Source organism: Somniosus microcephalus, chromosome 30 (genome assembly GCF_052327205.1).
Source record: "Somniosus microcephalus isolate GS21.2 chromosome 30, FLI_Smic_1.0, whole genome shotgun sequence".
NCBI lineage: Eukaryota > Metazoa > Chordata > Chondrichthyes > Squaliformes > Somniosidae > Somniosus > Somniosus microcephalus.
In genome coordinates, this window is record NC_141016.1 from 17,213,540 (window position 1) to 17,237,807 (window position 24,268).

General features: G+C 48.7%; 1 protein-coding gene across 50 annotated transcripts in view; it reads left to right on the forward strand.

Moving 5' to 3' along the window:
* The window catches only part of LOC147097971 (calcium/calmodulin-dependent protein kinase type II subunit beta-like), a 298,097-nt gene that overhangs the window by 163,427 nt on the left and 110,402 nt on the right, over positions 1-24,268 (forward strand). For 49 of the 50 annotated variants that reach the window (XM_085971126.1, XM_085971096.1, XM_085971103.1 and 46 more), the window contains exons 5-6: positions 7,175-7,240; positions 17,731-17,803. In XM_085971126.1, coding sequence (XP_085827252.1) covers positions 7,175-7,240; positions 17,731-17,803 — 139 coding nt within the window. Of the gene's footprint in view, positions 1-7,174; positions 7,241-17,730; positions 17,804-21,214; positions 21,288-24,268 lie in introns of all 50 variants that reach the window. The other variant, XM_085971084.1, reaches the window with a different exon arrangement.

Consider the following 24,268-nt stretch of genomic DNA (forward strand, 5'->3'; position numbering starts at 1 on the left):
TTTGAGCAGGCCGGGTGATACCTTAACTTGATGGACCAAACCCACTCATGGGCCCTGATTTTCTCCCAGCCGTCGGGCGGGTTTTCAGGCATGTGGGCGGGGAAAATCGCAAAAACAGGGGGTCGCGACCCCCCCCCCCCCCGCCTGATTCCCCGCCCCGTCCGACTTTCGGACTGCCGTTTCTCTCCGACCCGAATCAGTCCTGCCCGCCGCTGGCGGGACTGGCCGTGAGGACCCTAATCAGCAATTATTGGCATGTTTAATGCCATTTTAAGGGGCCCTTGCTATTTTCAAGGGTTTCCCACGCTAAACACGCCTGCGGGGAACCCCGCTGATGAAACCTGGCGTGAAGCATCCCAGCTTGCTTGCTCTCAGCTGCAGGTCATTCGGGAAAGCTGAGATTTAATCGGAGAGCATTTGTATGTTGAAGGGCCTTGTTGCTGCAGGCTTGGGGCTACTTGTTCAAGGCTTAGGCACAGCTGTGGAAGGTTGGAGCCTCACACACTTCTCCAATGTGAGCTCCTGGGAAGCCCCTCTCGCCACCCTCACTCAGCGCTTCCTCAGCGGAGGCATCTACGAGAAGCATAGGATGCCTTTTTTTCCTTCCCTTCTTGCCATTAGAGGATCTCCAGCAGCAGAGGCGGCAGCAGCAGAACCAGGAACAGCAGGATGAGCACCAGGCTGCTGCTCACTCACCTGAAGCTGCACAGGCCAGAAGGGGCCAGTGCTTGGAAGTGGCTTGAGAGCACCTTGCTGCGCATTAGGGGGCCATGGGGACCTGTATCTGCACTGGCAGTCCTACTCAGAAGGACTTCCATGAAAGTCTGGTTTCTCTGTTCAATAGATGGCCATCGCTCCTCAAGAGATGTCATTCTCTTATGAGCACTCACCATGTTTTCCATACCCTGGCGACTTATCTCCTCCATGGAGGTTGCCAACCTTTCCATGGTGATGCGTTCATGCGCCAATGACTCCACAAAGGCTCTGGTCATGGTCGCTATGGACTCCTCCATTTGCTCCACACTCGCAGCGACCCTGGAGACAAAACCTGCTAGAGACTCCTGCATCTGTGCATGGAGATCCATCACCTCTTCTCTTGCGGATGGACCCAGAGGCAGAGGGTCGACATGCAGCGCAGCTGAGCTGAGCTGGCAGAGTCCTGCGCCCTCCGACGAGGACTCTCCACTGCTGTCCCTGTCTCCAGAATCTGCTGAGGCTCACTTGTGAGCTGTGAAACACCAGGTGACAACACTACTCTATGTCCCGAAGGTCCCCCCGAGGTGTGAGTGTCTGCACTGGTGCTGGGTGCACTTACTTCTGCTGACGCTGCGCCCTCAGAGGTTGGAGCTTCCTCTGAGGAGTCTGGCTGCACAGCCTCTTCCTCCTCCACAGTGGGGACGGGGGCTCTGGATGGTCCTGTGGGGGAGTAGAGGAAGGAGTTAGGGATGTGATGCCAAGGTTACATGCACATTGGAGTTGGCAGATGTTCATAAGTCCAAATGATGTAGCTTCAAAATCATAACAGCGACTCATGCTATGTCAATGAGAGAGATGGCAAACTATTCTGTCACTAGCTTGCGGGACTGCCCCCGTCTCTCCTTCGCAAACTTCCGCGGCCACATCAGCCCCAACAATTTCCAGCACTCCTTCCTCCCAGGGGGTCAGGTGGGCTACTGAGGGTGGGCCTCCTCCAGTCCTGGCTCGCTTTCTGTTGTGAGCTCTCTTTTCCTGCAATGAGGGAGACAAGTGGAGTTTGAGTGAGAAGGAAGGAGTGAGTGTAGAGCTTGCATAGCATAGATACTTAGAGGGAGACAAAGATGGAGTGAGGCTGCAAGACCAAGGGCCCTCCCTGTGTGTCGTCAGCTGTGTTCAAAGCATCAGAGTGAGAGGGAGTGTGAGGGCTGCATGGTGGAATAGTTATGTGAATGTGAGCATAGAGAGAGATGAAATGGGTAAGGGTGCATGGATGTGACTGTGAAGTGGGATGTGGAGGAAGAGAGTGCTAAAGCTGAGTGCTGGTGGGGAAAGGCAATGGGGATCAGGCTGAGGGTGTTGGAAACTTCATTCTTACTTTTCCTGTACGGTGAAGGTCATGGAATCGTTTCCGACACTGTATCCATGTTCTTCTGGTGACTCCCAGCGAGTTGACATCTGCTGACACCTGCATCCATGCAGCCTTGGTCTCCGTGGGAGGCCTCTTCCTGCCTGACCTAGTGAAGAGGACCTCCCTGTGGGCCCTAACTCCATCCAATAATGCCTGCAGTGAAGCTTCGTCGAATTTGGAGGCAGCTCGGGGTCTGGCACTGGCCACAGCTGCTGCAGGCTCCTCTGCCATCCTGTATGGTTTGTTTGGAAGCCAACAGAGGAAGCAATGCTTGCTGTGGACCTTGAAAGCACCACGAATGATGACATCATACTGTGGGGCTTTCTGACTGAAAATAGTCAATTAGCAAGGGTTCCCACACGCTGGAAATGAATTGGCCAATTGAGGGAAAATTGCATGCAACTGGCTGACCCATTTTTTTTTGGGTCGGAACCCGACATTCGGGGAACCAGAAAATTTCCCGCACGATCCAGAAAATCAGGCCCATGGTCTTTTGATTTAACCTGAATCCCCTGATTAGGGTGACTTTTTTTATTCGTTTATGGGATCTGGGCATCGTGGGCAAGGCCAGCATTTATTGCCCATCCTTAGTTGTCCTCGAAGGTGGTGGTGAGCCGTCTTCTTGGACCGCTGCAGTCCGTGTGGTGAAGGTGCTCTCACAGTGCTGTTAGGAAGGGAGATCCAGGATTTTGACCCAGCGACGATGAAGGATCGGCCGATATACTTCTAAGTCAGGATGGTGTGTGACTTGGAGGGGAACTTGGAGGTGGTGGTGTTCCCATGCGCCTGTTGCCCTTGTCCTTCTAAGTGGAAGAGGTCGCGGGTTTGGGAGGTGCTGCCGAAGAAGCCTTGGCGAGTTGCTGCAGTGCATCTTGTAGATGGAACACACTGCAGCCACGGTACACCAGTGGTGGAGGGAGTGAATGTTTAAGGTGGTGGATGGGGTGCCAATCAAGCGGGCTGCTTTGTCCTGGATGGTGTCGAGCTTCTTGAGTGTTGTTGGAGCTGCACTCATCCAGGCAAGTGGAGAGTATTCCATCACACTCCTAACTTGTGTTTTGTAGATGGTGGAAAGGCTTTGGGGAGTCAGGAGGTGAGACACTCGCCTCAGAATACCCGGCCTCTGACCAGCTCTTGTTGCCACATATATTTAATTTTCTGGTCAATGGTGACCCCCAGGATATTGGTGGTGGGGGATTCAGCGATGGTAATGCCGTTGAATGTGAAGCGGCGGTGGTTAGACTCTCGCTTGTTGGAGATGGTCATTGCCTGGCACTTGTGTGGCGCGAATGTCATGGGGAAAGAGCAGGGGAGTGGGATTAATTGGATAGCTCTACCAAAGAGCCCACACAGGCACAGCGGGCTGAATGGCCTCCTTCTGTGCTGGATCATTCTGTGATTCTGATCTTCACCCGCTGCCATCCTGTGTCCTTCAATCTCTTCTCAGGGGCAGTAAGGTGAACAGTAAAATGATGTGCACATTGAAGGAAAGTTCCTGTGTGTGTCTCGGTGAAGTGTGGGATTGCTGCGCTTTGTTGCAATCAGAAGGGTAGTTTCATGCCTCGTCTATATTTGGCCACAGTTCAACGAGAGCCTCGCCGTCAGTCCCGTGTCTGAAAGTACAAGATGCTTTGTGGGATTTTATTGCTGTCTATTTTGTTGAAACAGTGAACAGTGATGAAATCACCAAGGCAACTGATCTGGAAGAGCAACTTGATCCTCACCAGGACGAGATAATTGACCCACGGCTTGTTTTTGTCATAACTACAGTGCGTGTCAGTTCAGCTCCCCTCAACCAACACCACCAGAACCTATTAACTGTTCATTTATCTCACTGCTGAGATTAAAAAAGAACAAACCCTTCTGGCCATTTAGGGGGGGAAAAAATCTCTCCGACTCCTGAAAGTGATGGGGCAAGTTCCGGGAGATCATGGTGACTGGATGACACAAGCCCCCCCAATGACCCACCTTCCTTCTATACGTCAGCCACTCTCAGGAATCATCGAGTTCCCTTTTGAATGATTGCTGCGAGTCTACACTCACCACACATGCTGGCAACAGATTCCAGAGGTCCATGACTCTGTGAAAAGAAGTACCTCATCGTATCTAACCTAGTTCTATGCTTGCGTAACTTGAAGTCATGTCCCCCTGGTCCTCCCGAAACTATCTAGATCTAATAGCTTATCCACTAGGACCCAGTCTCATATTTTGGTTATTTTAAAGATCTCAATTAAATCATATCAAAGTCTTAAGATTTTCTCAAGTAAAACGCCCCAGCTTGCTAAGCCTATCCTGGTAACAGATGACTCTTAAGCTAAGGATCCATCTAGTGGGCCTCCTCCTCTGAACCTATTCCAGGGCCTCGATATCCCACTCTGTAAGAGGGGACCAAAACTGGATGTGATATTCTCGACATGGCCTGACCAAAACGGTGTACAAAGTATTTCTAGTTTTCTGTTTACTTGTCCTGGCATTACATTCTAACATCATTCTTTGCTTTTAAAATTGCCTTGCTGCATTGGTCAATAGATGGCTGTGAATTGTGCACGATAATCTCAGGTCCATCTCCCACTCAGCAGCCCTGAGGACACAACCTTGCGTAGTGTACACCATGCTTGGAGTTGCCTCTACCAAAGTGTACACCCCCCTACATTGATCTATATTAAAAGACATCTGCTTGATAGGGGCCCATTCCCCCATGGCATGCAGACCTACCTGCAATCTCTTATTTTAAGGCTCCAACACCCACACATCTCTGCGTCATCCGCGGGCAGTTTCCCCCACTGCCTTTATCCAGATCGTTGATCGTCACTCCATTAGTGAATGGTCCCCATACAGAACCACTGCTTGTTAATAACTGTTTACTGACTACGGGAATGCAGCCAGTTCCTTAGCCAACCACGAACCGGCTTTATTGAGGTGTCTTTTGTGCAGCTTTGTGAAAGTCTAATACATGATGTCGACCGGGCTTCCAACATCCACCAACTTTGTAACTTCTTCAAAAAGTCCAACAGGGTTGGTGAGACTTGTCCAGAAGCCCTGCCGAGACTCTCCAATAACTCCTCTGTCGAGGTGGGTGGGTGGGTGTGTCGGGCATCTCTGATGATCCCTTCTTGTAAGTGAGGTCAAACTAATGGGCTTGTAGTTTCATGGCTCGGACTTTTGCCCTCTAAGTATTGGTTGCGCAGCCTTCTCTCCAGTCAGTGAGGGCAATGCCAGCTGTTCCTCAGCCAACTGTTCAGTACAGGAGCCCCCATTTCTTTCAGCACCCGCAGATGAATGCTGTCAACGACCAGCAGCCCAATCTGCTTTAAGATCACTCATTCTAGTCAGGACTTCATCCACATTTACTTCGACACAAGGGGGTTGGAGTATAAAAGCAGGGAAGTCCTGCTACAACTGTACAGGGTATTGGTGAGACCACACCTGGAGTACTGCGTACAGTTTTGGTCTCCTTATTTAAGGAAGGATAGACTTGCATTGGAGGCAGTTCAGAGACGATTCACTCGGTTGATTCCTGAGATGAAGGGGTTGACTTATGAAGAAAGGTTGAGCAGGTTGGGCCTACACTCATTGGAGTTTAGAAGAATTAGAGGTGATCTTATTGAAACATGTAAGATACTGAGGGGGCTCGACATGGTAGATGCAGGGAGGATGTTTCCCCTCGTGGGGAAATCTAGAACTCGGGGGCACAGTCTCAGAATAAAGGGTCGCCCTTTTAGAACTGAGATGAGGAGGAATTTCTTCTTTCAGAGGGTCGTAAACCTGTGGAATTCTCTGCCCCAGAGAGCTGTGGAGGCTGGGTCATTAAATACATTTAAGGTGGAGATAGACAGATTTTTACAAGATAAGGGAGTCAATAGTTATGGGGAGCAGGCAGGGAAGTGGCTTTGAGCCCAAGATCAACCACGATCTTATTGAATGGCGGAGCAGGCTCGAGGGGCCAAGTGGCCTATTCCTGCTCCTAGTTCTTATGACATGTTCTAATGACATGTTCAATTTGAACATCAGCCCTGCCATATATTATTGGTAACCCAGCGTCATCGCCAGTGGTGACGGCTGATGCAAAGTAGCCATTTAACATTTCTGCCAAATCCTGGGACAATGACGGGCTTGGCCTTGGCTCCGATGCCCCCCACAGTCAAACAGCCCATTCGTGTTCCAATGGCTAGGCTCATGCTAGCAAGTCTGAGCACTCGAGCAAGGTTGTGGCGAGCTGTCAGCTCTTGTGAAACTGAAGCCCAGACTATGCCACTGCCTTCATGTCATAAGGAACCAGAAAAACAATTGCTGCTCTTCACTCCAAAATCTGCAAGAGTTAATGCATAATCAGTACGAGTCTCTCAAAAAAAAAAAAAAAATGTATTACTGTCAAAACAGGAAGTAATTGAAATAAGGGATCATACTTTAAGCACCCCTGGTGTTTCTTTTCCTTTATCCGGTTCTTGGAAGGCCAAGTCACTGCAGCAGTTTTAGGATCATTGAATCGTACAGCACAGAAGGAGGCCATTCGGCCCATCGAGCCTTCCAATTAGAGCTCTCCAATTAATCCCACTCCCCTACTCTTTCCCCATAGCCCAGCAAATGTTTCCTTTCCAAGTCTAGATCCAGTTCCCTTTTGAATGTTATTATTGAATCTGTTTCCACCGTCCTTTCAGGCAGCGCATTCCCGATCACAACAACTCGCTGCGTAAAAAAATTCCCCTCTTCTCCCTCTCTGGTTCTTTTACTAATTATCTTCAATCTGTGTCCTCTGGTTACCGCCCCTCCAGCCACTGGAAACACTTTCTCCCTCTCTACTCTATCAAAACCCCTCCATAAATCTCGATTAAATTTGCTCTGCTCTAAGGAGAACAACCCCAGTTTCTCCAGTCTCTCCACATAACTGAAATCCCTCATCCCTGGTACCATTCTGGTAAATCTCTTCTGCACCCTCTCCAAGGTCTTGACATCCTTCCTAAAGTGTGACACCCAGAATTGGACACAATACTCCAGCTGATATGAAAGCATGAATAATTAAGAAGTGCCTTGTCTGTGTACATGCTTAACGATTGTCTCCTTCTCCTGCAGGGTCACTGGGGGTGAACTATTTGAAGATATTGTAGCCAGAGAATATTACAGTGAAGCAGATGCAAGGTAAGATGTTCCATCAGTCACCTTTCAGCTGCGACGAAACGTAGTCTTCGGATTGCGCCTCAGTCTCCCTTACGTCTTGTACGTCAGACATCATGGCTATTTAGTAGACAGCTGAGGGACGTTCCGTCTAGCTGTTCCAGAAAGGTCCCTTTTTTTGCATTTGGCCAAGCATCCTTCTCACTCCTGCTGTGTGGGAATACAACTTGTGGCGGACGTTCAGAATTGGATGTCTGATATAAAGCACCTTGACCCATTTAAAATGGAGTTGAGGAGGGATTTCTCCTCTCGGGGTCGTGAATCTTTGGAATTCTCTACCCCAGAGAGCTGTGGAGGCAGAGTCACTGAATATATTCAAGGTGGAGATGGACAGATTTTTGAACAATAAGGGAGTTATGGGGAGCGGGCGGGAAAGTGGAGTTGAGGCCAAGATCAGATCAGCCATGATCTTATTGAATGGCGGAGCAGGCTCGAGGGGCCGAATGGCCTACTCCTGCTCCTGTTTATGTTCTTATGTAGCGCCTGTTATTGAATGTGAGAGGTTACAGCCCCGCTTCCATTATTTAAAGGGGCTGCCCCCTCGATTTTTAGCTGCACTTCAGTCCCCACGCTCCTGATCTTTGGTCACCCGGTGCGGGGGGCCAGCGGGCAGGTCGGGGGACCTCCTCGTGGGACTGCTCCTGGGCCTGGCCAAGGCGGCCATCAACTGGTCCAGGCAGCGGGCGGTCCTGCTCCTATTTCTTATGTTCTTATGACCCTACCAGTAACCTATACTACGGGGTGAGTTTCACTGTTACTGCCGGGCAGGTGAGGTGTCAAACGGGCGGTGGATCCGATGAAAGTGAACACCCCCGTAACACTGCCCGTGCGGGAGAAACTTTCATCTCCTGGCTGCAGATCGACCTAATTGTATTCCTTGCTCCCTTCAAGTCTCTCCTAAATGTCACTGAATTAATTTCATTAGCTATTTGCGAGAATGGATTCCTTATTCTAATAAGCCTTTGAGTGAAAACAAATCTTCTAATCTCGCTACTTATGTTTCTAATTAATACTAAATTTATGACCCACCCCACCCACCCCAACTTCTGACTCCACCAACCACTGGTATCCGAGTCCCTCTGCACTCTGTGCTGGCCGAGGCCAGAAGAGATTAGGCGCTGAGATGAGTTGACGTCCAATTTGAGCATAAGCTATGGGTCCGAGTCCAGTGGCTGCAAAAATGAACCCAAAGGATTCACTAGACTGGATTATGTGAGATTTCATCAAGCAAAGTGCTTCTTTCACTCTATTTTGTATCGGCAATACTCGGGTGTTCCACTGAGTTGTGTCAATAGTCAATCCAACGATAACTCTATTAGACTCCCAATGTGTCCTCCTGTTTCTTCAGCCTCTTCCAACTTGTCCCCTGCAGACTTGGCCTCCTACCTTCCTGCAGTTCTCCCATCACCAGGAAAATGGGACAAACCAAATTTCACTGCTGTTGGTTCTCGGATGGCTCGGCGGGAGGTTACCTTGGTTACCGAGCCGAGTGGGGGCCCACAGTACCCCTTAACCAGTGCACGACCAGAAGACCTGATTGACCAACAATTGTCCCTTCTCCTCAATCAAGCAGCAGTGTCTCAGTTGGAGATGGTGCAGATAAGATTTACCAAGTACCCACCACTGGACCCTATTACCTGAGGATTTACCCCGGTTTCCACATCCCCACTGGACACCATAATGTGAGCAAGGTGGTTCATATCTCGAAGTTCATTCCTCGATCTGTCTGCATCATACTGATCATTGCAACAGATCTGATCGGCGAACTCCGCAAGGAATTTGTCTGATCCCAGTCACAAGTCTTAGAAGAACACCCTAATGAATCACATAATTCACACAGCTTTGTATTTCCATTAGAGGGAAAGCCACGCAAATCTCGAGGTCTTGCAGCATGCTGTGGCCAGTAGCATGGAGAAAAATGAGAGTTTTATTTGGGAGAATAAGAGGAGGGGGGTGAAGCTAAAACCTACCGTTTAACTTCAAAAACTAACACCGCTGAAGGGATGACTTATGAAATCGGATTCCTCATGTACGCTGAGTCCAATATATTGGCGAGATGTTGTGTCATTATACAATGTCGAATAGATGGCCATTCCCTCCAATCTCCCACAATACGGCCGTATATATTTCATTTTAACAAAACCAAGTTGAGAATTGGAGGCAGGAAAAAGCCATGATGTCTGCGGAACAAGTCGCACTTTCTTTCGTGATCTTTGTCATACAGCAGTGATCCTGTTAAAAGACGAGTTAGACAAAGGTGCAACAGGCTGTGGGGCGGGGAAATGGACACGGACTAAGCGGCAGGGAAGCGTTGGAAGCACAGCCTGCTGTCGGGCCCAAACAGGACGCCGTTAAGGAAGTTTGATTGGAAGTTGGTGATTGAAACAAAAGAACCCCAAAGCTGATTATTGAAAGAAAAGGATTCTGATTGGCCAGAACATGTTAGGGGACACACAGTATTGAGACCCAGGGAGGAGGGAGACAAAGGGGGCTTTTGGAACTGTGATATACTTGGCCGGGTCGTGATGTGACGCAAGCTGAATTGTTTTGCCTCCTGCCTAGGTGAGTCTAAAAGTTTATGGGTGTTGGTTGGGTATGAAAGCAAGGGTGCAAAAATGCTCGGCATGGGAGGATCCCTCCTGAAAGCAGGTGAACCATTCGAGAATGGCCTCCTCCCAGGATGGAAAGTTGGAGAGCAAGTCATTCAACATCTTTCACCATTAGCCTCCATTCCATTCCCATTAATACCACTCTCCATTTTATTGGAGTATTTTTGGACATTGCTCCTTTCCTGCTGGTCCTGAGCTCCAAACATGCCCATCAAATCCCTGCGTTCTCATTGTGTTGGACTCCAAATTTGCTCCAACCCATTCTTTTCCGGAACCTCATGACCGTTGCCTCTCTCCCAGCCGTCCCTTCCTCCTGCAGTCCGCGGCCTATTAAAACCCCAGTCTTATTTTGTCTTCTCTCCCACTCTCTTCGAGCGCGAAGGTGCCCTGAATTGTGTAGGTCTCTCCCTTGTGCTTCGGGTAATCAGTAAAATGGAGGCCACTCTGCCCATGGCAGGCTGCAGAACAACTTCGAAAACAGGCCTGAAGCCTGGGGCCTTATCTGCTCGGCCACTCGCCTCAGAAAAGAAGGGGGGGGAAAGTAAACTAAAAAGTCGGTTGTAGAAGAGGAAAAATATTCACCCAGATGGATCCACTCGATTTATTTTTCAGGGGAGTGCTGACATTTAGGTTGTAGGCTACAGCAGGAAAAAAAGTAAACGATTTCCTGAAAAAGTGGCTCACTTAGAAGGTCGCCATTATGATAACTAGAAGGAAAACGGCTCCTGTTCAAAAGAAGATTGCAGTATCGTTCACTGCCCACAAGAATTCCCAGGGATAATGGGCACCCACTTGAGTAAGCGCGCAGGAACTGGCAGCGTTCTGGGAAGGTCCGACCTTTTCAAGACCGCGTGCCACGTTACTCGGTGGTAAACTTTGGGACTTTGCCTTTTGCTTCTTCCTCAACTCAGTCACCCAAGTTCATCAAATTCAAAATGTCGGATCTTTCTCTTCCAATTGAGAAACCGAGGTGAGGGGACGAGACCTGTGGTGCAGCACGCCACCGAGGTCACGACCATGCGTGCCCAGGCAAGATAAATCGAGTAGTGGTTAGCTGTTGGTAAACTTGGCTTCTGAAAGTCTGCAGGTCAGAGGAGGAAGGGAATGCTGCGGGACATAAGAGCATAAGAATTAGGAGCAGGAGTAGGCCATTTGGCCCCTTGAGTCTGCTCCGCCATTCAATAAGATCATGGCTGATCTTCGACCTCAACTCTGCTTTTCTGCCCCATCTCCATATCCCTTGATTCCCTTAATATTCAAAAATCTATCGATCTCTGTCTTGAATATACTCCATGACTGAGCCTCCACAGCCCTCTGGGGTAGAGAATTCCAAAGATTCACCGCCCTCTGAGTGAAGAAATCTCTCCTCATCTCAGTCCTAAATGGCCGACCCCTTATCCTGAGACTGTGACCCCTGGTTCTAGACTCTCCAGCCAGGGGAAACATCCTCCCTGCATCTACCCTGTCAAGTCCTGTAAGAATTTTATACATTTCAATGAGATCACCTCTCATTCTTCTAAACTCCAGAGTGTAGGACATGGGGATATCAAATTGAAACAATTGAAAATTCCCAGGACAATGCACACAAACATAAACAAATTAATTGAACAGCATTTAATTAATGCAGTACAGACAATGCAAGAGTTGTACACGTTCTCTGACTGAGATTAGCACACATCCACAGCATGCTATCCCACGTTCCACTCCGAACACTAAAACATTATCCTGTCCTAAAAGGCATTTCTCAAGTTTGAGGTCCCAATTTTCAAGAATAAAACTGAAGGAAGGATATCGTGCTGTCGGGTCTCGATTTCGACATACGAGAGGGTGTAGGGCGGAGGAAGAGCATGTAGCACTGCACCCAGTACAGATAAGACAGTGATGAGGTTGTGATGGAGAGGAATTCGAGGTGAGAGAGAGAGAGAGAGGTCACCTATCAGACGACAGTCAGAATTCGATATAATTAAAAGCATTGCAGAAAATGAGACAATCTCCATTTATGCTTAAATAACAACACTTTCCAAAGATTAAAAGTACCCTCACCTCTATATTGTAGCGTTCCCTTTGGGAGTCATGGGGAACATAAATTTTAGTCGAGGGTGTGTCGTAGTGAAATTGTACTGGGTGCTTTTCCGATCAATCAGGGGAGCATAAAAAGCCTGCATGGACTCTGATTTCAGTCTAGAATTTATGCTGACCATAATGGCTTTCTACTGAAGGGCCACTCATTAAATGCACATTCTGTTCAAGTTACGCGTTCTATTGTTTGCTTAAGATTGAGTGGCGTATGTCGTCCCGAGATGATCTGACCTCGGTCACTGTGGGCCTGTTTAATTTTAGCAGGGGAAAGGAAATGAAAACCAGTGTGAATTATGTTAACAGGATCACTGCGCAAGGGGCTGTCCACTATGGTCAATACTTTCACCAACTTACCGAGAAATGCTTCATATGCGCAGTGTTTTACCGTTTGCTTTTGGGGAGGGGCAGTGATGAGCTCGCTCTGTGTAACACTACTGTAACAAAAAAAACCTGGCAATGTGGATGGCCCCTTAAATTGTATTAAACCTTGGGCTGATGTTTGGTGAGATGGTGGGGCGTGGGGCGGTCTCTCGCTCTCAGTCTGTTGGTCTAGGTATTCAGAACTCCCGTCCTACAACAAACATGAGCTGTTTTATTTACTTGTGTGATTTAAATCTCATTCTTTGTGTGCCTTGAGCTGTTCCTTTGTGCGTTTTACTGTGTTTTGCACATCTTCACATCTGTGATGATCTCACTTCTGAATGTTTTCTGTGCTTGTTTCCCCCTCTTGTCTCTGATGTCTTCAGATCTGAGTTATGAAGAAGAATTATTTTGTGCTTTTTGTTTTGAATCGTGAGTGAACTAGGGAGGAAGAGTAAGGTAATTTCTGACACTTGGACTCTCCCTCTTAAATTTGTGCGTTTCCAAACCCTCCCTGTTCGACTCGGGGTTTGGGGACCCACTCAACTCGTGTACTAAAATATAAGTAAATTGGCTATTGTATTTAATCAAAGTAATTCACAAAATGGCTGCGACCAGAGGTGACAAAATAAAAGTGCAAAACCAGCATTGGGAGGTGTGAGTCTTTCACGAACCCGCCGCCCAGGGTGGGAATCGGGGTTTGTGGAGATGGTACAACAAGGCTTGGTTAGTTATTGTTCAGACTTTGAATCGCACATGTCCACCTCCGACGTCCTTCACAATCCTGCTTGATCTCTCTCCGCGAGTGATGCAATCTCCCGCCTTGACCTGTGGCCAGGTCTCTAAAACGGTTGATTGCACCTTATTCTTTTACTTTTTGAATACCTGCCCACGACTGTATCCTGCCTCGGGGTGGGGGTGGGGGTCTGGCTCTGGACTCTCTGGAGTAGGAGAGTCCCCTTTCGTCAGCAGCGCTGTGAGAAAGCTTAGCAACACCTAGGGACGAGCCACCTTCCCTCCGGCCTCCCCAGAGATGGTCACGGCGCGCCGGCGGAGGAAAGGGGCCAGGCGACGGCCGAGACCACGCGGGAGGTGGTCCCAACAGAGGAGATCCACTGTCCTCTCCCCGAGAGTTAACCTCAATCTGCACCTTTATCTTGGTTTCCGGCGCAGTGCTTGAGGTGACTTTCCAACCCCTTGCACTTTGCACTACTGTGCTTCTCCCAGCATCCTTTGCTGCCTTGCCAAATCGGTGAATGTTTCTTCCTCTTCAAATAAGGGATAAGACACAGCTCAGAGACAATAAGGTTCTTACTTAATGGGTTAATCCTGTCAAAAAATACCAGCTAATCAATGTGAGAGATTAAACTGTGCCCGCACATTGCTTCCTTAAACCGTCATTGGTGATCGAGAAGCTTTAAATGGTTGTCTTATTTGATCGACCCCCCGCGTAAGAGACAGCTCCGCACCTACTCGTGTTGTTGTTCTGACGTACCCGGGCACTAGCGACTAGAATGAATCGATGGGTTGTAGACCGTGACTGCTATTCAACATTTTCCACAGGATTATTCACGGGGTTCAAGGAAAGGCCGCTCACGTGACCAAGCTTCAAATCGATTGGCTTATCGGCCGGCGATGAGCAGGAGTTGAAGGACGTAGGCTGCTCAACAGTGATGATAATTGACTTGTACTTAATTTGTACAAGGACTACAGGGCCACTTTGTGTATTACTTGGCAAAGCCTTGTTACACAGCCTTGTTTAAAAACACGTAGGTCGTTATCCTCACTGGTCCAATACAATAATGTATAATTTGGTCTTTTCAAAACTGCCTGCCTCAAGTGATCCTTAGCAGTTATCACCATTATTACATTTAATTATAATCATTAGAGTAAAACAAGATAGCCTGTTGTTTTACATCGGAGGTGATAGAAAGGCTAAAGGGATTTTGTTTTACACAGTGTTCCCTCATCATCGTTATTCTAAATCACAGTTTCTACAACCCATTAACAGATACTGCCTTTATTTATTTTTTTAGACCAGTGTTTTAAGCCTCGGGGACACCCATGATTTCCGATCTCCTCTCCCACCGCCCAAGGTGCTCTGGTGGGCGAGGAGGCCCTGCGCGGGTCGGGGGTCACTGGCGCAACCTCTTCAACCAATCCACATCCTCCTCAACTCATCGCAGCCAGAGTGGCAGGGCTGCGATTCTCCACCTTGTCACCGGGAGGTTTGAGGGAATTCCCCAGCTGGTGTTCCCAGCCCTCCGAGTGCAAGGCCTGCGCGAGTGCTGCGCTGGCCTCGGCTGCTTGTATTTTTTTTTTCTGTGCTGAGAGTAAGACAGAAAAAAAACGACTTTCATTGATATCTCACCTTTTGCGACCTCAGGACGTCCCAAAGCGCTTTACAGGCAATTAAGTACTTTTGAAGTATAGTCACTGTTGTAATGTAGGAAATGCGACGGCCAATTTGCGCACAGCAAGCTCCCACAAACAGCAATGTGATAATGACCAGATAATCTGTTTTTAGTTATGTTGATTGAGGGATAAATATTGGCCAGGACACCGGGGAGAACTCTCCTGCTCTTCTTTGATATAGTGCCATGGGATCTTTTACGACCACCTGAGAGAGCAGACGGGGCATTGGTTTAACGTCTCATCGCGAAGGATGGTGCCTCCGACAGTGCAGCACTCCCTCAGCACTGCACTGGAGTGTCAGCCTAGATTTTTGTGCTGAAGTCTCTGGAGTGAGACTTGAACCCACAACCTTCTGACTCGGAGTGCTACCCACTGAGCCACGACTGACAACATTACGAGAGAAGGCCACTTCGCCAAGGCCAGTCCAAAGCGCAGCCTCAATGGAGGTGCAGGAGGCCGATCGTGGGCTGTCCCCTGTGGCCTACATGGCTCGAGCAGCTGGACAGGGAAAGTGGCCAAAAGTACTGTGCACAACTGAGGATATCTGAGGAGCTATCTTTATATGGAAGAAAGATGGGATTAGTTAAACAAGCCATTCAGGAGGGCAGCCTAGACCTGAATCGATGGGATGCCCTGTGTCTTCTGTGAAGATATTTGGACCGTTTTATGACGTTATATAAGCCGAACACAGTTCTTGGGGCCAAAAACAGTGAATGAAAATGAGGATTTCTGCAGAAAGGTGGGAATTTTTATTAAAGCTGTGATGTATTTTTCATAAAAAGTCAAACCCCTCATCTTTTATTCCTCTATTAAAGTCCCTCTTCATTCAGGACAGCATCATCACTGATATTATTTCACTTTCCTTGTACAGTTGAGTTCGATAACTCCTCCAAGCCAATTCCTTCTCCTTACATAGTAACAGCAAAGCCCATTGCAGCCCATCTGGCCCGTCCTCCTCAGTCCTGATATCCAGCACTCTACGCGAAGCTTCAATTAGATCTTTGATATAATATACATCTCCTGTCTCCGTGCCATTATAAATTTCTCTTCACATTTAGAAATGGAAACTGTCCTCTCGTCACATTGTAATTACACCCTTTCCCCAGTAGAAGTGTTGCCTCTGAGTCAGAAGGTTATGGGTTCAAGCTGCAGACCACATAATCTCAGCTCACACTCCCAGTACAGTACTGAGGGGGTGCTGCACTGTCAGGAGTGGCTTCTCAGGTGGACATAAAAGATCCCATGACACTATTCGAAGAGCAGGCCTGTCCTCCTGCCGAATATTCATCCCTCAACCAACAGATTATCTCATCATTTATCTCATTGCTGTTTGTGGGACTTTGCATTGTACAAATTGGCTGCTGTATTTGCCTACATTGCATCAGTGACTAAACTTTAACAGTAATTCACTGGCTGTAAAGCACTTTGGGGACATCCCGAGGACATGAAAGGGGCTATAGCAGAATTTCTAATGAAAAATAAAAATGAGGACTTGAAAACGGGGGTTGGATTTATGACTGTGCGCCCTGGTCATATTGTCCCTGGCCCCTAACCGCCCCCCGCCCCTTCCCCAGAAGATGTGTGACTTGACTTTCCGTGTACAATGCAACGGGAGATTGATGAGTATTCAATTAGAAGTCTTGTCTATACACTCTGCCAGTCACGCACTCCCAGTCACACTTTATGGATGAACATCCCCAGTGTATTAAAACAGACCATCTCTCAACTCCCAGAGCAATGCCACAGGAGATCTGCTCGTGCATATGTCTTGCATCTCGAGTGATGTCATCGCACTCGTGACATTCTCCTTCGACACAGATACAAAACCATCTTTTTAAAAAAAAAACCCAAAAAATAGAAAGGAAGCCAGGAAGGTCATGCTGGGTTCTTTTGACCTGGAGCCCAAAAGTTACAAGCAACTTAGTGACTTCTGATTCACCCGAGGCACTTGCGAACCGTGGCGATGACCCAGGTTCCCGCGGGGAGTTCTTGTGCAGCAGCCCGAAAGGGAACAGGGCCGTTTCTCAGCTAAACATCGAGGCTGTTGTCCAGATCCTGGGTTGCCCACGAGCAACTCCGCAGGAGGCCAGCTCGTTCTCGCTAATCGTTGCAAAGGATTTTGGTGCTCCGATGTTTTCTTTTCCCAAATTGAAGGCGGAGGGGGGGTGGAATGGTGGGGAAGAGTGCACCAGCCGTCACCTTTGTGGCCACGGGCGGTTTTTGTGCAGTCGGTCAAGCGGGAGCCATCGACACGGGGGGAGATGTTCGCCAAGCGAGGACGAGATGCGCCTGGCTCGCCGGTCTGGTCCAGTCGCGGCTCCGGCCAAGGGTGGCAGGGGAAGGCGGGCGGAACATTCCGCAATCAAGGAACAGAATCGGCTCGTCAGCGGTGGAACATGAGTTGGTGAGCCGCTTGGGTTTTATTTTTGCGTGACTGTAAAGATTGAAAAGAAGAGCCACTACATTAGGAGCCAACTGCAATTGGGCAGGAGTGCAACTTTAAAGGGTGGCAGGGACAATGACCTCTTCCGACCAGCTATTTTGGATGGGTTTACTCCGCGGGGGAGAATGGGATGCCAACCAGAATCCCGTGCCGACGACTGAATCAGGTTTTAAAGATCCGGTATTGATCGATGCCTCAGTGCTTGTATAAAAAGTTGATGAGTCGCACCAGTCAGAAATTACCTTCAAAACGGTTCCACTGTACTCTGTGTGCTCTTGCTCAATTGATGTCTTTCCTTAACCATGTCAGGCTTGCAGCTGAAAGAAGCGTGATTCGCCAGTGTATGTAGTAACATGGTGCTGTTCTCGCACCACATGGGTGTCTTGTTGTGTCAAAAAAAAACAACTGTCCATTTCTTCCTCCTCTGTGTGATGGTTCTCCTCTTCACTTCCACAACATTCACTAGTCCTCTGGTTCTCCCCCTCCCTCTCCTTACCACCCCACCCCCTCCCCCACTTGTCTCTCCTTGTCCCGCTTTGTTTTTGCAGTCACTGTATTCATCAGATTCTAGACAGTGTTAATCATATTCACCAACATGACATAGTACACAGGGACCTGAAGGTCAGTATCTTCTAACACTTACAGAAATAATTTTTAAAAAAAGAACCAAAAAAAAATTAAAATAATGATACGCTCGTGTTTAAAATCGTGTCATGTTTACAGGTGCAGAGTTTATTCTGCCTCTCGTTATCCGTTTGTTCTCTTTGGTGTTGTTATTTTACCTTTTTTTTTTAAAGACCTACTTTGCATGGCTATCACTACCATTCCGAAAGTCTCTTGGGTTGTAGGCCGTGACAGGCAATCAAAAGGAAAATGATTGGGCGGGTGGGAAAAATAATAATCAGTGATATTCTTTTCCCTAACCACTCCTCACGTTTCCCTCACCTTGTGTGCAAGGTCAAAAAAGGAAAACTTAATGCAGTGACAACTCACCGCACGTATTAAAGACGGAAATCAGAATGTCCACCCCCAACAAACCCTGCCCTCTTCCAAAAAAAAAAAAAAAAAAAAAAAAAAAAATTTGTTTTGGAAAGTGGTAGCCTCTTCATGGCCTTTGAGACTTAAAGGGCACGATTGCACTTTCACCCCACCCCTTCTTGAGTCTGTCATGCTTTATTGCTCTTGACAATGTTCTTTGAGAGAAGCACAGACTGGTTTGTGGCCAGGGCCAAGCATGAGCTTATAACCACTTCCGCCCCCTAGCGGCAGCCGCAGCAGCCTGGATGTCAACGAGCTACTGGTGCCAAGTGAGCCGGGCACTGAGGGGCAACAGTGGGGTTTGGCTTGCAGGGCCCAAGATTTTTTGGGGGGATCTCGAGGCGAGGATTGGCCAACACTTGACATTTCCCTGCAGTTATACGGATTACGGAATTGGCAGTGTCTCTGCTCGAGTTCAGGGCAGGGGAGGTGGGAAAGTGTTGGGGGGGGGGGGGAGGGGAAAGAGAATGGGGGCGTGGGGGGCTTCCTTCACCAAAATACATTTGTCAAGCTGAAAGGTTTCTTCTGTTGAAGTGCGATTGTTCTCTGATGCGGATCGCAACATGCCCTGCTAATAATGATGCCTAACCCCACTCCGCTGACGGGAGTTGTGAGCATAGGATTGCTGCAGGAAAGGCTACAAGCTTATTGCAGCGTTAGCTTTCGCCGGTGAACATGGCTTTTACTGTAGCTTCCCCACCCTCTGCCCTGAACAATTCAAGTTTCTTTCTGCCCCCCATCAATACCGTTCATTTTAAGAACAGTATTTTGATATTCACTCTTACTGAGCATCGTTATATTAGATTTTGGTTTCATCGTCATCTCTTCCCGAACCTTCCAAGGATAAAGCAGCACTGTCGAGGGTCAGGGTGACGATCGGCGGCTGTCAAAGATCTGACGATCCTCTACCTGTTGACAATCAGTGTCCGAAGCGGCCTTGTTACCGGGTGAATCCCGCTGATACCGGCTGTCATAAGAAATAGGAGCAGAAGTAGGCCATTTGGCCCTTCGAGCCTGCTCCGCCATTCAATAAGATTGTGGCTGATCTTCTACCTCAACTCCACTTTCCTGCACTATCCCCATATCCCTTGATTCCCTTAATATCCAAAAATCTATCGATCTCTGTCTTGAATATACTCAACGACTGAGCCTCCACAGCCCTCTCGGGTAGAGAATTCCAAAGATTCACAACCCTCTGAGTGAAGAAATTTCACCTCATCTCAGTCCTAAATGGCCGACCCCTTATTCTGAGACTGTGACCCCTGGCTCTAGACTCCCCAGCCAGGGGGAAACAACCTCCCTGCATCTACCCTGTCTGGTCCTGTAAGAATTTTGTATGTTTCAATGAGAGCATCTCTCATTCTTCTAAACTCTAGAGAATATAGGCCTAGTCTACTCAATCTCTCCCCATCCCACTGTCTTTTACTGCATGTTCCTAACATCTGCCGGTTCTCCCCCACGGGGACCTCGGCAAGTGTTCCGAACAGTGACAGTCTCCCAGTGGATCACCTCTGGTTTGGGGCCTGTATTTAAAAAACAAAAAATGCAGATCCCAAACATCCACCAAAGATCATGTCTTAGTCCACAGATCAGACTTTTGTCATTTAAAAAAAAAATGAGGGCGTATCGTAAAAGCCCTTTTGGATCAGCACATTCATTGATGCTCTTGCACAATGTCGAGTGTTGCAGCTTTTTGGACCATTATGTTCTGCAGTGTCAGTTTGCACATTCCGCAAAGGACACTTGGTGCTTAATGGGTTAAAGAAATGGCTACTCTCTCATCGTGCCAGAGATAGCAGACCATGATTGCAAAATTATGACATTATTTAATGCCAACTTTTTAAAAAATTCTAATGATGCCTGGCTTCAACGGGATATTGAATTGAACTCTTTGGGTCTTGAATTGGCTGTGGAAGCCTTGGGTGGAAGGTGCAGCAACTGCACTGCTTTTCTGCAGCATTCTCGCACCGTTCAGCACTGTACACTGACTGCATTTGCTTCACACCACCATTATGACAGCCAGGGAAACACAGCGGGAGCAGAGAAGAGAAAAAAAAACCCGTGCGTCAAACTCGAGTTTCAAATTGAATTTGTATCAAGTGATCTCCCGGGGCTGAGCAGGGCTTAAGCCGAGCAGCTTCCCAGGCTGGGTGATAGATGCTTAAACTTCTGCACCATAAGTCCCAATCACAGTGCTGGCTTTATACAGTGATCATGATTTATGGCTGTGCTTAGTCGCTTGACTCGGGCTCTGTTTCATATCGTATATATTTATTTTAATTCGGCGGCTGTGTTCCTGCCAGAAGTGTCAGACCAAATCTGAACGGCGCCTTTGGGGCAGCGAGCGAGGTGCTTGTGTTTGACCTTTCACCTCTGCCGCTTTAAGCTTGGCGCGGTGAATAGCTGGCTGGGCCTATGGAGGGAGAGGTGATGGTAGATGAGTCCTGCTTCCCTATGGCCAACGGCTAGTGGGTCGGGTCACGGGAATGGTAGGCGGGGTAGGTGTTCTGTCCCCTTTTGCACCTGCCACTCTCGCGTAACCAGCTAAAAGGTGAGACTGCTGGGCCGCTATCTATAGCAGCACACGATACGCAATCAGTGCGTGTTTTTGTGGGGGTTTAAAAAAAAAAAAATCACTGCGTTTTGTCCGTCTGACTCTTCCTCGCAATAACGAAAATCACCATTTCAAACAAATCCCCTGTAAGCTAAGCTAAAAGCTGCCTTCACGGGATGGCCATTTAATTCAAAAATTGAAGAGATCCAATGACAACAGAATGACGATTTCCCCCACCTCCCCGTTAGCCCCCCTCCAATCGTGTAACGTCAAAGTGCTTCTGCTGTGGTTTGCCTGCTGGATTGAGCCAGCCCTGGGTTGGTCCTGCTTTGCCCTGGCCTGGCCTTTTTTTCTGAGACTTGTTTTTTTTTCTGAGTGCACCAGTCTGTGCCATGTGAGACTCACCTGCAACTAACACGCCCCCTGGTGTTTGCATGCAGTCATTGCATTCAACAGATCCTGGAGGCCGTACTGCACTGCCACCAGATGGGTGTTGTCCATCGAGATCTCAAGGTGAGTTCTACTGTAGCAAACGATGGCGAGATTGTAACCCTAGCAAGTCGTGTCTTTTTACATTTTCTGGTAAACGGTTTTCAATTTCTTTGCAGCTCCGTAGGGCTGGTAATTTTAACACGGAACCGTACCTCGGGGCCCATGCTTCCAATTCTTTGCCTGCTTAAGTCTTTTTAGGAATTTTATGATGGGGTGGAAGGGAATAAGATGTTGCGGTTAAAACTTTTTGGCCTTGTACATGTTGGTGTCAAGTCCTCTCATTCAGACATCCCCCCCATCCCTCCTCGCACCACATGAACACCTGCCCAAAAAAAGAGCAGTAACTCCTGTGAGTGCGGATGCGCAGTGTGAACCAGAACCCGCTCCGCTGTGCTGCCCCTCATGATCGAACATCACCCAGCTCTCTCTCTCTCTCACCCGTGAGCCGACACTTGGTGAGGTGCCGCCAACCAGCAGGAGGCAGTGCCCTTCGTGAGGAGGGGTGGGAACAATGTTGCCTTTAATTTTTTTTTGGATGCACGGTCCCTTTAACGGGCTGCGTGGCCCATTCAAATTTTTCCTATTGTAAAGCCGGCAAGCTTAACGGGAACATTGGAGGAGGGGGAGGGAGTAGCATTGTGAGGGATGCGGCGGGAAAACAATTTTACAGCTGAACCAAAGACCAAAACCGGTGTTAAAATTACCAGCTCTCTGTAACAAGGCTTGAGGCTTCGATTGGCCCTGCCCCTGCTTGCATGTACCTGTTGGCTGGGAGGCTCAGTCAATGGGCTGTGCTGGAAATAGCATGGCTGCTTTAGATCGGAATGTGTGCTTCTGAAGTGTATTTCCTCATTTTTAATGGCTAGGTTTTGCACATTTACATCAACATTGTTTTTTTAAAAATATTTTATACAGTAAAAGAAGACGGTAAATAAGTTTGTTTTTTGAAAAGTAAATTAATGTACAGTAGTATGTATGTATGTGTGTATATTTGTGTATAAGACACACACAAGCTGTTGGCAGAAGATGTTTTTGTAGGTGTGTGTGTGTTACATTTTGCCGTTTTGGTATTTAGTGATGTGTGTAAATGTTGGGAGTCATTTTGAGCTCTCTCCAAGCTTGGTGACTCCACCGTGGTGCGTGGGACAATGCATCGAACGGCTCATCCAGGCACCTCCTGAACGGTGACAGCTCCCGAGGCGGCTGCTGCTTGAACCCGGAAGAATTCAGGCCCAGGATGTGGAGGCCTCCCCAGTTCACTATTGTTCTAACTTTGAGATGAGTTCCTTCGCACTGGAGGCAGTCCCAAAGATTTCTTGTAAATCACCAAGTGATGATGTTCGGTTTAGTTCTGAGGAAGGCGGGGGGGGGCACTCATTATTTTTCTTCCTTCTTTCTGAAAGCGACGCTCCCAGTTAAACAGCACAGCGAGTGACTTCCTCCAAAGGCCTGCACTTTCCTGCTGTTGAACCAGCGGCTTTGTGTGGCCCCCTCCCCCGAGGGGAGGCTCGGAGTCTCGAAGTGACCGGCCCCTCCCCCAAGGGGGGAGGCTCGGAGTGACCGGCCCCTCCCCCGAGGGGCAAACTCGGAGTGACTTGCCCCTCCCCCATTAGTTGCCCAGTGTGAATGCCCCTCCTTTCCCCCCCCCCAAAGTACACATGACTTTGCAACCACACCCCCTCCCCGAGGGCGATGGTGTGACTTTTCCCTAGACATTGGCTGTACGAGTTCTCCGCCCTCCCCAGAGGCTGCGTGTGTGTCTCACCCCACTCCACCCCGAGTTGCCCAGCGTGAATGTTCCCCCTGGAGTGCAGTGTGACTCCCACACACACGGGCTGTATGGGCCCCCACCCTGAGGAGTGCGAGGTGACTCCCACACACACACAGGCTGTATGGGCCCCCACCCTGAGGAGTGCGAGGTGACTCCCACACACACACGGGCTGTATGGGCCCCCACCCTGAGGAGTGCGAGGTGACTCCCACACACACAGGCTGTATGGGCCCCCACCCTGAGGAGTGCGAGGTGACTCCCACTGAGTTACCTTTGTCCTGTGAGTAAGTATTGGGCTTTCGCTCAGCAGCTGCCTGCCGGCCTGGGAACAAACCCGTACTCAAACTATTGTGAACAGTGCTCAACCTGGCACCGACGCTGGGGAAATTCAACTATTTTGTTCCATCGATTATTTAGCTGGATTTAATTACATTAATCTGTTCAACAACAAAAAAAATCATGCTTTATTTTAATTGATAGTTGAATATTTAACTGTCTCCCGCGCCCCATCCTTCTGTCCTGAAAGTATTGACGCTTCGCCGGGACCCAGTTCCCAGGCACTGGTCGCACGCCATTATCCTGCCTGTGTGGCTGTGGCTGGTGCTGGCAAGTCCTCCGACTGTTGGGGGGCACCAGAGTCAAGCCCTCCCTGCTCCTCACCTGGCTGGCTCGCTGTCTACGGAGCCAAGCGATAAGGGATGAGAATCCTGAATAGATTTTTGCCTCTTCGGAGTCCAGGGCACTGAGGCCAACCGCAGTGCGTCCAGTGCCACCCCAGCCGAGATCGGCTGCCTCCGCACAGAGCAGCGATCGACCCGGGAACAGTTCTGGTCTGTGGAGACTTGTTTGCCTCAGCCTTCAGGATGATGCATGAAGATTTTTGTAGGTGCTCATTTACCCGTTTTCTCCCTTGCTCCCCCCCCCCCCTCCCCGCCAAGACAGCCACCAACAGACCACCTCTTAACCTAAAGTCATTCTGAACATTGAACATAGGAACAGGAGGCCATTCAGCCCCGCAAGCCTGTTCCGCCATTCAATGTGATCATGGCTGCTCTGTGAGCTAACTCCACATATCCCAAAATACCTTTGGCTGACAAAAATCTCTCAATCTCAGATTTAAAGTTAACAATTGACCCTAGCATCAGTTGCCGTTTGCGGAAGAGAGTTCCAAACCTCTACCACCCTTTGTGTGTCGAGGTGTTTCCCAGTGTTTAGGCTCTGTCCCCTAGTC